The 12,945-nt window shown below is 43.9% G+C and overlaps 1 protein-coding gene across 1 annotated transcript in view; it reads right to left on the bottom strand.

The window, feature by feature from the left end:
• Positions 1–1,457: 1,457 nt before the first annotated feature.
• LOC112239860 (sodium/calcium exchanger 3) overlaps positions 1,458–12,945 on the bottom strand; it is a 175,795-nt gene continuing 164,307 nt past the window's right edge. The window contains exons 7-8 of the mRNA XM_042325125.1: positions 8,416–8,602; positions 1,458–7,409 (exon numbers count right to left, since the gene is read on the bottom strand). Of these exons, the coding sequence (XP_042181059.1) occupies positions 7,033–7,409; positions 8,416–8,602 (564 nt within the window). The 3' untranslated portion in view covers positions 1,458–7,032. The remainder of the gene's footprint in view (positions 7,410–8,415; positions 8,603–12,945) is intronic.

Raw genomic sequence — 12,945 nt, forward strand, 5'->3', positions numbered from 1 at the left:
CAACAGAGAGACGGGAGGCCGTTTCAGCACCATGGACAGCTACGACGACAACAGAGAGACGGGTAGCCGTTTCAGCACCGCGGACAGCTACGGCGACAACAGAGAGACGGGTAGCCGTTTCAGCACCACGGACAGCTACGACGACAACAGAGAGACGGGAGGCCGTTTCAGCACCACGGACAGTGGACAGCGCCTCGCCTGTCCATCAATGAGAGAAGACCGCAAGCCAAGCAGCACCTGTGTTGGGCTGGTGTGCCATGCTGCAGGCAGGCAGGCAGGCATGTCAGCTATTTGAGAGCAACAATTGTGGTCAGTCGCTGATCTGCAAGTCACAATGAGTAAGGTGGTTATTTAAGATGTGAGATCATTTTGTAGATCAATGACCTTCTCTGCCATTCATGCGTATTGCTCTCCTTCCCCTTAACCCTAACTTGAAAATTGTAACCTACATTTATAGGAAATTATTGGTTGATTCTAGGATAAAAATGCACCACAGATCTCAACAAAGATGTTTCAAATTGTCTCCTTTATTATGTTATTGACAAAACAAAAATCGAAAATGTAACAAAATTGGCAATAAATTTGTCAAATTAAATAATTAATTCCCATGCATAATTCCCTGAAATAAAAACAAACGTTTCATAGCGAGGAAGTAAAAAAACAAACAAAAAACAAACAAATAATCAAAAATGAACTATCCAACTATCTGAAGTACAGTGCAATCATCAATGGTGTGTTGTTGTTGTTGTTGTTGTTGTTGTGAACATCGTGACTTGAATTCAATCAAATCTTGGATCTGGATTTCCAGGTACCCGTGGGGTTTGCTAGGCAGGCACACTATAACCGTGGACGGAACACATTGACTGCATGTGTCCCTAAAGACATTCCATTTCCTACGTGGTGCATTGCTTTTGACCAGAACCCTTTATTTACAGTAGTAGTGCACTACGTAGGGAATATGGTGTCATTTGGGACACTACCCATGTTCTGTATCTTACAGACAAAGCTATACAGTAGATCTTTGTCAACCAGTCAACCTGTAAAGCAGCTTTGATTCAATTTACCGTCCAGTTGTCATGACACCTATGTTGTAATAAGACGTACAGTAAATATATAAATAGGGAAACATATACTTATATACATATATAAATATACAAACATACTACGTGAGGATGCTTTTGACAAAATAGACATTAAAATCAATAATCATTTGACATATATAAATTGAAATGCATTGAAATCCAATGTTTTTTTTATTTATCTTCTTCTCTCCCCCCACCCCGCCCCCTCGCCCGGCCCGCCCTCTCGCCCGGCCCGCCCCCCGCCCCCTCGCCCGCCCGCCCCGCCCCCTCGCCCACCCATAGATATCAGTTCAGTCACATTTTTTTTTTGTGAATCAAAGTGTCAAAAACAGTCCAGAGTGAGCGTCATCAACCAAGACTCCAATGTTAAAGTCCGTTTTAATAGTCATGGTAGTCTTACTAGATTTGTGTTGTTTTTTTTTTGGTACAATATGCTGCTGGTACATGTAATATTGGGGTATGATGATATGTGATGGCTCAGGTCCTGGTTGCGTCACCTTCATAACATTGGCTGAGTCCCGAACAGCACTCTATTCCCTTTATAGTGCACTAGTTTTGACCGGGGCCATTGTCACTATATAGGGAATAGGGTGCCATTTGGGACACGGTCAAATGCGAGATGGACATGATAGAAACATTGCAATTCATGGCAGAACGTAGTACAAGGTACAAGATGAGATACATTGGAACGGAACATGGTACAAGGTACAAGATGAGATACATTGGAACGGAACATGATACAAGACTAGATACATTGGAACGGAACATGGTACAAGATGAGATACATTGGAACGGAACATGGTACAAGATGAGATACATTGGAACGGAACATGGTACAAGATGAGATACATTGGAACGGAACATGGTACAAGATGAGATACATTGGAACGGAACATGGTACAAGATGAGATACATTGGAACGGAACATGGTACAAGATGAGATACATTGGAACGGAACATGGTACATGGTACAAGATGAAATACATTGTGGTTACAAGGTGCAGATTATTTTTGACAGGCTTTTGCAGAGGGATTGTTTTTACTTTTATCAGCACCAAAACAAGTTATTTTTTAAATCTGTATTAGAAAAAAACTTTTAGGTAAATATATTATAAACACCTCTATTTGATCTGGGACATCAGTATAGAGAAACTCCATACCTCTCTTTTTTGGATATTTGTAAAAACATATCACAATTTGAAATAAAAGTTTCTTTCAAAGTTGCCACGCATACTGTCACAGCATCGTTGATTCAAAAAAGAAACTATTTGAGATTTTGTTGCAAATTATGGTGATTCGTAACGTGTAAACAAAGCACATTTCATGACGACATCACATACAACCATACTCTGTGGACAAAAAATAATCATCTTAAAAAGTCAATTTCTATTTTTAAATACTGTCCCTGACTTCTGTAAAAATCCAGTGTAATATGGTGGTAAATTACAACAGAGAGGTGACAGTTATAGATTAACTATATTACGACTGCATGTCCGTTATCCCGCACAGAACCAATAGAGGGGGATGGTATCAAAGAACATTCACGTAAAAACACAAATGTCTATTTTAAACCACGAACAATCCTTCTCCATCCATTAAAACGTGTTCTCATCCCTTCACAACGTGAGTGACAATGACAGCGTTCTCAGCTGTGCTGTAGAACAGATACAATCACTTGTGCATACAGATAAACTCTTCTCACGTGACAAGATCATGAATAAAACCAAGCTAACGAAATGATCCTCCACTAAACTAACAAAATGATCCTCCACTAAACTAACAAAATGATCCTCCACTAAACTAACAAAATGATCCTCCACTAAACTAACAAAATGATCCTCCAGTAAACTAACAAAATGACCCTCCACTAAACTAACAAAATGATCCTCCAGTAAACTAACAAAATGATCCTCCAGTAAACTAACAAAATGATCCTCCAGTAAACTAACAAAATGATCCTCCACTAAACTAACAAATAAGACTGGCACCATGCTAAATATATTTTGGGATTGTATGTAGATAAGATAAGTTCTTAAATGTTTTTATTTATTTATATCCTTCTATTTGCGCTGGTCACTTCATAACACAGCAATTCTTGTTTCCTATAAGACTCTCAGGAGGGGGGGGGTATGGCGTTTGATAATCACACACACACACTACGGTGGATGTAAATGTTGACATAGTAAGCACACGTTACTGTGTTTGTCTGTAAACATGTAGATTGACGTACACGTGTCGTTGAGCTAGCCTGAGTTCCAGTCCGTTCCTACACTTTTGACAACTCATTACGGAATTGTTCATGCAACTGACTCGACAATGACAACGGAGTAGGAAAAAAAACCCAAACAGATCTGGGACCAGGCAAGCCACTGCCTGATGTCTCATGATAGAAGAGGAAACTATAAATACAAACTCGGGTGTTATGAAGAGTGGACCTGACCAGACCAAGGGAACGGAATCGAAGGGAAGAGGCAACCACACCACAAGGGCTGGAGGTTGATATTGAGATTGACCCCCCCCCCCTGGTGGTACCTGAGTGTCACTGCGGCTTTCTGGGTCTCCCTCTGATGACCTCATCGTGTTACTAGGTTGTATTCATTAGTCACACACCGTAACAACAACAAAATACGTTTAGCAACGGAAATAATTTTGCAATGAAAACGAGGATTTCTATTGGACAAAATTAGGTTGGTTCCTTTCCCCGTTTCGTTCTGTTTGCTTCTGTTTGGTTCTTAGCAGGGGTTGGAAACAGTTCAGGGAACAGACACAAAAACCGGAAAATAACGAATTTATTTGAGGGACAGAATCAGAACCGGGAACGAAAGTGATCCATATGGTTCCAGGACAGAACCATTAAAGCGTGGGAACCGGTTAATAACGTTATTTTTTAAAGTTCCAGACATTTTTTTCCCAGTCCCACAAAAATTGCCACAAAGCGTCTATGCAAAGCCCTCACTCTGTTACCTATGCCAGTGTGTGTGTGTAGGCTACCTCACCTGAATCTAACGTGATTCAGAAAGTAGGGAGAGAGATGTTGAATTAGAGAAGAACGGATTAACTTTTTTTTCAATGCTAGTTAAGGATACTCTAGTTATCACATTTCACATTGGATTTATTAACTACAAAAAAAGGTAATTCTGGTGCTGCTCTGAACACACAAGATTGTTAGCTAGATAATGTTCTCTCTTGTCCAACGTTAAACCCACACCCGGAAGTTTAAAGACATTCGACGTTCCTCCATAGAAGCCACTATGATATAAGAAGATATAATTCTGCCTAATTCAGTTAATGCACGTCATAAGATGCCCAGCGCTTCAAGCCAAGCCTCCTCCACCCCATCTCGCTCTCTCCCCACCCTCAAAATATCATTCGCATCTCGCGCCCTGTCTGTCCATAGTGAGTGGCAGCACAGCGCGCGCGTGTGTGTTTTTCATTCTGATTAAACCATGCTTTTACGGCAAAAGACAACTGGCTCTTAATGACTTTCCTATACTGATTAAATAGCTTAGCAAGCTGCTCTATCCGCACTGATTAGTGAAGTCATTTAATATTGAGCAACATTTCAGAGGTTTAAAAGGGAATAGAAATGAACGATATAAACCAGTACACTTGTTGTTGTTGTTGTTGTTTAGAATTGGTTCAACACGTTGCTGGTCGGAAAACAGTGAAACGGACCAAAAAAAGAATATAGTTCTGAAACAAAATATTTTTTGGGGGATTCCAACCCCTGGTTCCTAGTGGATACATCCTTGATGTTGTATAGCTGTACCTCTATGCATTTTGGTTCTCTACACAGATTTAAAATGGCCAACAATCAGGTATTTAAATAATAGACTACAGTACAGGTATATAAATTAAATTATAAATTATAAATTAAACAACAAATATCTGATTGTTGAGAGCTTTAAATTAGTATACATGAGTTCTCTCTCTTAATCACTATTAAACCATGTTTATCTCTCCCTCTCTCTCTCCTTTAAATTAGTATACATGAGTTCTCTCTCTCTCTCACCATCTCTCTTTCTCTTTCTCTTTAAAATGTCTCTCTCTCCTTTAAATTTCACTCCTCGACAAGAGTCACTAGAGATTCAAAGCCACAAGAGCGTAGAACACATTTCAAAACAAATGATAACACTTATTTCCCCTTTTGACTATGTCACAAGTGATTTTAAAAAAGTATGACATGAATTGAATGAAAAGCTTGTCAATGAGACATTGAGTCAGGTCATCTCATCTCAACCCACTAGCACCACGCTGGTAGTGAGCTACAGATGCAGTAAAGGGTTTCGTCATTTCAACAGGTCTTATAGTTCAATATTACCATCTTGTACGTCACATGGGAACAGAAGTCTCAATAAATAAGATGTTTACAGCAAAGTGCATCATGGAAGACCAGTAGAAAAATAGCTCTGAATTATCAATCAGTTACAGTTTTCTGCAGAAACACATTTTATATTTTTTGGGGAGGGGGGGGTTGTTGTTGTTGTTGATTTAATAAAATGTGAAAACTTTGTGAGAGCAATATATTTATATTAATAATAAATTAAAATACAATGTTTCTTTAAATTCATTAGGTAAGATGTAATAGATATTTATAAAACAACATGAAGACGACATCGGGGTACATCTCCAATGGCAACCTATTCCCTATGTAGTGCACTACCGTTGACCAGAGCCCTATTCCCTATGTAGTGCACCAGAGCTATATGAGCCCTGGGAGAAAGTATTTCTCTCTGCAGGGTGCCATTTGAGACATAGGTATCCTTTTCCCAGGATACGACCCCCTCAAACCAAACCAAACCACAGCGGTCCTCTGTAGGACTGAAGAAGCCAAATGTGACAACATTGAAAACAAATATTCAAAATATACAGAAAATATGTCTCTATATTATATATATATATAGAGAGAGAGTAATGAAGTGATGTTCAAGGCAGTTTAATAATCCTTGTTTTCCTTCTTCTTGTTCTTTTCCTTCCGTCTTTAGTTTGATCGTCGATCTGTCGTTAGTTCGTTTTGTTACTTCGTTTTTGATCCGTCGTTAGTTTGTTTTGTTACTTCGTTTTTGATCCGTCGTTAGTTCGTTTTGTTACTTCGTTTTTGATCTGTCTCGTTACTTCGTTTTGTTACTTCGTTTTTGATCTGTCGTTACTTCGTTTTTGATCTGTCGTTAGTTTGTTTTGTTACTTCGTTTTTGATCTGTCGTTACTTCGTTTTCTTACTTCGTTTTGTTACTTCGTTTTTTCCCGTTGTTCCTCCTCTTTGCCTCTGAGAACTCTGCCGCTGTATTCGTTCCTTAAAAATAAGAAACTAAATACTATGAGTCCATTCAATTGTCACTCATCATCAACAACATAATATCCATTAAACGATATCATCTTTTTTTGTTCTCCACAATGTAAGATCAGAAAATAGCATCTTTGATTTGTCTTTTTTTTGTGTGTCATTTTTGTTTGTTGTGTAAAAAAAAAGTTGTTCTCATCAAGGTGTTTGAGAAAAATATAGACTTCTAATGGTAGCTCAGATCTCTCCAGTTTTAAGACCAGTTGATGTCTCTTCTAGTGGAATACAAACCAGACCAGATGAGACCCACTCCTGGTGCTCTCACCCCAGTATGACGGTTCCCCAATCCCAGCTGTAAGCACTCCTACGTGGGTAACAGACCGGCTCTCAATGCCTTAACATCGATAGATAGACTGACCACGTCTGGGAGTCCTTAGAGGGGGGGTTGAGGGAGGGTGGAGGAGAGGGAGTTATTACCACCACAAACCCCCTTCACTTCCTATTCTTCTCCTCTTCTCATCCCGTTATACCGACAAACCATCCTTCCACATCATTCCCACTTTTACTTCTTAAAGTTCTACTTTGAACCTCCTGGAAGGAGCCTGAAAGGAGGCTCTAGAATGCTCCAGAAGCCTTTCAGAAGGGTTCTAGAAGTGTTTCAGAAGTGTTCTAGAAGCCTTCTATATGACAGTAGGCCTCCATGCTGGAGAAGAGGATATAGAGGAACCAGAGACTGAAGAAGAAGGCTGAGGTGGCCAGTCTGTGGCCGCGCGGCCCGCCCAGCTCCCCCCCGATGTGGGCCCGGCGGCGGTACAGCAGCACGGAGACCCCCAGGAAGGCGAAGATGGTGTAGAGGGTGACGGAGAAGGCCAGCGAGCCGGCCTCCACCACAAACTGCTTGCCTTGCATGTGCCAGTAGATGGCGGCTATCGACCATGCCACCCCGATGCCCAGGAACACGTTGACCGCGTTGCTGCCCGTCACGTTACCGATGGAGGCGTCTGCATATGTGTCCTGCACCGCCGCTACCTTACTGGCAAATGTGTCTGGAGAGAGAGAGCGAGAGAGGGAAAGAGAGGGAAAGAGAGGGAAAGAGAGAGAAAGAGAGGGAAAGAGAGAGAGAGGGAAAGAAAGAGAAAGAGAGAGAAGGAAAGAGAGAGAGAGAGGGAAAGAGAGAGAAAGAGAGGGAGAGAGAGAGAGGGGAAAGAGAGAGAAAGAGAGGGAAAGAGAGAGAGAGAGGAAAGAGAGAGAGAAAGAGAGAGAAAGAGAGAGAGGGAAAGAGAGGGAGAGAGAGAGGGAGAGAGAGGGAAAGAGAGGGAGAGAGAGAGAGGGAAAGAGAGGGAAAGAGAGAGAGGGAAAGAGAGGGAAAGAGAGAGAGAGAAGGAAAGAGAGAGAGAAAGAGAGAGGAAAGAGAGAGAAAGAGAGAAGAGAGAAAGAGAGAGGAAGAGAGAGAGAGAGAGAGAGAGAGAGAGAGAGAGAGAGAGAGAGAGAGAGAGAGAGAGAGGAAAGAGAGAGAGAGAGAGGGAGAAAGAGAAGAGAAAGAGAGAGAGAGAGAGAGGGAAAGAGAGAGAGAAAGAGAGAGAAAGAGAGAGAGAGAGAGAGAGAGAGAGAGGGGAAGAGAAAGAGAGAGAGAAAGAGAGAGGGAAAGAGAGAGAGAAAGAGGGAAAGAGAGAGAAGAGAGAGAGAGAGAGAAAGAGAGAGAGAGAGAGAGAGGGGGAAAGAGAGAGAGAGAGAGGGAAAGAGAGAGAAGAGAGAGATAGAGAGAGAGGGGGGAAAGAGAGAGAGAGAGGCAAAGAGAGAGAGAGGGAAAGAGAGAGATAGAGAGAGGGAAAGAGAGAGAGAGAGGCAAAGCGAGAGAGAGGGAAAGAGAGAGATAGAGAGAGGGAAAGAGAGAGAGAGAGGCAAAGCGAGAGAGAGGGAAAGAGAGAGAGGGAGAGAGAGAGAGGGAAAGAGAGAGAGAGAGGGAAAGGGAGAGATAGACGATTCAATTCACACAGTATGATAATCAATGCCCCGCAACCCACACACACTACCACCCGTTACTGAGCTCACCAGGGACAGATGTACCCAGCGCCACGAACACCACGGCAGTAACAGAGTCCTTCAGCCCGATGGTGCAGCCAAAGTGAGAGGCCAGATCGCCGATTACTGCGGTCAGCATGCCGATGATGACGATGGAGATGAAGAAGCAGGCCCAGCCATTCAGGTAGTCCGTGGGAGGAACACAGGCGAACAGCACCTAATAATAACAATATGAATAATCCTAATTGAACACTTTACTGTAGGTGTCCTTATGAATGCATTCACAAAGCTTTACAACAGCTATATAAAACCTTCCAGAAGGTGTCTCTGACCTCTAACCTCTCTGTCACCTGACCTTCCAGAAGGTGTCTTTGACCTCTAGCCTCTGTCAACTGATCTTCCAGAAGGTGTCTCTGACCTCTAACCTCTAACCTCTCTGTCACCTGACCTTCCAGAAGGTGTCTTTGACCTCTAGCCTCTGTCAACTGATCTTCCAGAAGGTGTCTCTGAACTCTAACCTCTCTGTCAACTGATCTTCCAGAAGGTGTCTCTGACCTCTAACCTCTCTGTCAACTGACCTTCCAGAAGGTGTCTCTGACCTCTAACCTCTAACCTCTCTGTCAACTGACCTTCCAGAAGTTGTCTCTGACCTCTAACCTCTCTGTCAACTGGCCTTCCAGAAGGTGTCTCTGACCTCTAATCTCTAACCTCTCTGTCAACTGACCTTCCAGAAGTTGTCTCTGACCTCTAACCTCTCTGTCAACTGACCTTCCAGAAGGTGTCTCTAACCTCTCTGTGAACTGACCTTCCAGAAGGTATCTCTAACCTCTAACCTCTCTGTGAACTGACCTTCCAGGTGTCTCTAACCTCTAACCTCTCTGTGAACTGACATCCCAGAAGGTGTCTCTGACCTCTAACTTTTAACCTCTCTGTCAACTGACCTTCCAGATGTTGTCTCTGACCTCTAACCTCTCTGTGAACTGACCTTCCAGGAGGTGTCTCTGACCTCTAACCTCTCTGTCAACTGGCCTTCCAGAAGGTGTCTCTGACCTCTAATCTCTCTGTCAACTGACCTTCCAGAAGGTGTCTCTAACCTCTCTGTCAACTGACCTTCCAGAAGGTGTCTCTAACCTCTAACCTCTCTGTGAACTGACCTTCCAGGTGTCTCTAACCTCTAACCTCTCTGTGAACTGACCTTCCAGGTGTCTCTAACCTCTAACCTCTCTGTCAACTGACCTTCCAGAAGGTGTCTCTAACCTCTAACCTCTCTGTGACCTGACCTTACAGAAGGTGTCTCTAACCTCTAACCTCTTTGTGAACTGACCTCCCAGAAGGTGTCTCTGACCTCTAACTTTTAACCTCTCTGTCAACGACCTTCCAGATGTTGTCTCTGACCTCTTATCTCTAACCTCTCTGTCAACTGACCTTCCAGAAGTTGTGTCTGACCTCTAACCTCTCTGTGAACTGACCTTCCAGGAGGTGTCTCTGACCTCTAACCTCTCTGTCAACTGGCCTTCCAGAAGGTGTCTCTGACCTCTAATCTCTCTGTCAACTGACCTTCCAGAAGGTGTCTCTAACCTCTCTGTGAACTGACCTTCCAGAAGGTGTCTCTAACCTCTCTGTCAACTGACCTTCCAGAAGGTGTCTCTAACCTCTCTGTGAACTGACCTTCCAGGTGTCTCTAACCTCTAACCTCTAACCTCTCTGTGAACTGACCTTCCAGAAGGTGTCTCTAACCTCTCTGTGAACTGACCTTCCTGGTGTCTCTAACCTCTAACCTCTCTGTGAACTGACCTTCCAGGTGTCTCTAACCTCTAACCTCTCTGTCAACTGACCTTCCAGAAGGTGTCTCTAACCTCTAACCTCTCTGTGACCTGACCTTCCAGAAGGTGTCTCTAACCTCTAACCTCTTTGTGAACTGACCTCCCAGAAGGTGTCTCTGACCTCTAACCTCTCTGTGAACTGACCTTCCAGAAGGTGTCTCTAACCTCTAACCTCTCTGTGAACTGACCTTCCAGGTGTCTCTAACCTCTAACCTCTCTGTGACCTGACCTTACAGAAGGTGTCTCTAACCTCTAACCTCTTTGTGAACTGACCTCCCAGAAGGTGTCTCTGACCTCTAACTTTTAACCTCTCTGTCAACGACCTTCCAGATGTTGTCTCTGACCTCTTATCTCAAACTCTCTGTCAAATGACCTTCCAGAAGTTGTCTCTGACCTCTAACCTCTCTGTGAACTGACCTTCCAGGAGGTGTCTCTGACCTCTAACCTCTCTGTCAACTGGCCTTCCAGAAGGTGTCTCTGACCTCTAATCTCTCTGTCAACTGACCTTCCAGAAGGTGTCTCTAACCTCTCTGTGAACTGACCTTCCAGAAGGTGTCTCTAACCTCTCTGTCAACTGACCTTCCAGAAGGTGTCTCTAACCTCTCTGTGAACTGACCTTCCAGGTGTCTCTAACCTCTAACCTCTCTGTGAACTGACCTTCCAGAAGGTGTCTCTAACCTCTCTGTGAACTGACCTTCCTGGTGTCTCTAACCTCTAACCTCTCTGTGAACTGACCTTCCAGGTGTCTCTAACCTCTAACCTCTCTGTCAACTGACCTTCCAGAAGGTGTCTCTAACCTCTAACCTCTCTGTGACCTGACCTTCCAGAAGGTGTCTCTAACCTCTAACCTCTTTGTGAACTGACCTCCCAGAAGGTGTCTCTGACCTCTAACCTCTCTGTGAACTGACCTTCCAGAAGGTGTCTCTAACCTCTAACCTCTCTGTGAACTGACCTTCCAGGTGTCTCTAACCTCTAACCTCTCTGTGAACTGACCTTCCAGAAGGTGTCTCTAACCTCTCTGTGAACTGACCTTCCAGAAGGTGTCTCTAACCTCTAACCTCTCTGTGAACTGACCTTCCAGAAGGTGTCTCTAACCTCTAACCTCTCTGAGAACTGACCTTCCAGAAGGTGTCTCTAACCTCTCTGTGAACTGACCTTCCAGAAGGTGTATCTAACCTCTAACCTCTCTGTGAACTGACCTTCCAGAAGGTGTCTCTAACCTCTCTGTGAACTGACCTTCCAGAAGGTGTCTCTAACCTCTCTGTGAACTGACCTTCCAGAAGGTGTCTCTAACCTCTAACCTCTCTGTGAACTGACCTTCCAGAAGGTGTCTCTAACCTCTAACCTCTCTGAGAACTGACCTTCCAGAAGGTGTCTCTCTGTCAACTGACCTTCCAGAAGGTGTCTAACCTCTAACCTCTCTGTGAACTGACCTTCCAGAAGGTGTCTCTAACCTCTAACCTCTCTGTGAACTGACCTTCCAGAAGGTGTCTCTAACCTCTCTGTGAACTGACCTTCCAGAAGGTGTCTCTAACCTCTCTGTGAACTGACCTTCCAGAAGGTGTCTCTAACCTCTCTGTGAACTGACCTTCCAGAAGGTGTCTCTAACCTCTCTGTGAACTGACCTTCCAGAAGGTGTCTCTAACCTCTCTGTCAACTGACCTTCCAGAAGGTGTCTCTAACCTCTCTGTGAACTGACCTTCCAGAAGGTATCTCTAACCTCTAAGTGAACTGACCTTCCAGGTGTCTCTAACCTCTAACCTCTCTGTGAACTGACATCCCAGATGGTGTCTCTGACCTCTCGGTCAACTGACCTTCCAGAAGGTGTCTCTAACCTTTAACCTCTCTGTGAACTGACCTTCCAGGTGTCTCTAACCTCTAACCTCTCTGTGAACTGACCTTCCAGAAGGTGTCTCTAACCTCTAACCTCTCTGTCAACTGACCTTCCAGAAGGTGTCTCTAACCTCTAACCTCTCTGTGAACTGACCTTCCAGAAGGTGTCTCTAACCTCTAACCTCTCTGTCAACTGACCTTCCAGAAGGTGTCTCTCTAACCTCTAACCTTCTGTCAACTGACCTTCCAGAAGGTGTCTCCTAACCTCTCTGTGAACTGACCTTCCAGAAGGTGTCTCTAACCTCTAACCTCTATGTGAACTGACCTTCCAGAAGGTGTCTCTAACCTCTAACCTCTCTGTGAACTGACCTTCCAGAAGGTGTCTCTAACCTCTAACCTCTCTCTGTCAACTGACCTTCCAGAAGGTGTCTCTAACCTCTAACCTCTCTGTCAACTGACCTTCCAGAAGGTGTCTCTGACCTCTAACCTCTCTGTCAACTGACCTTCCAGAAGGTGTCTCTGACCTCTAAGGTGTCTCTCTGTCAACTGACCTTCCAGAAGGTGTCTCTAACCTCTCTGTCAACTGACCTTCCAGAAGGTGTCTCTAACCTCTCTGTGAACTGACCTTCCAGAAGGTGTCTCTAACCTCTAACCTCTCTGTGAACTGACCTTCCAGAAGGTGTCTCTAACCTCTAACTCTCTGTGAACTGACCTTCCAGAACTGACCTGTCTCTCTCTAACCTCTCTGTCAACTGACCTTCCAGAAGGTGTCTCTAACCTCCAGAAGGTAACCTCTCTGTGAACTGACCTTCCAGAAGTGTCTCTAACCTCTAACCTCTCTGTCTCTAACTGACCTTCCAGAAGGTGTCTCTAACCTCTAACCTCTCTGTCAACTGACCTTCCA

Source organism: Oncorhynchus tshawytscha, linkage group LG08 (assembly GCF_018296145.1).
Source record: "Oncorhynchus tshawytscha isolate Ot180627B linkage group LG08, Otsh_v2.0, whole genome shotgun sequence".
In the NCBI taxonomy this organism is placed as follows: domain Eukaryota; kingdom Metazoa; phylum Chordata; class Actinopteri; order Salmoniformes; family Salmonidae; genus Oncorhynchus; species Oncorhynchus tshawytscha.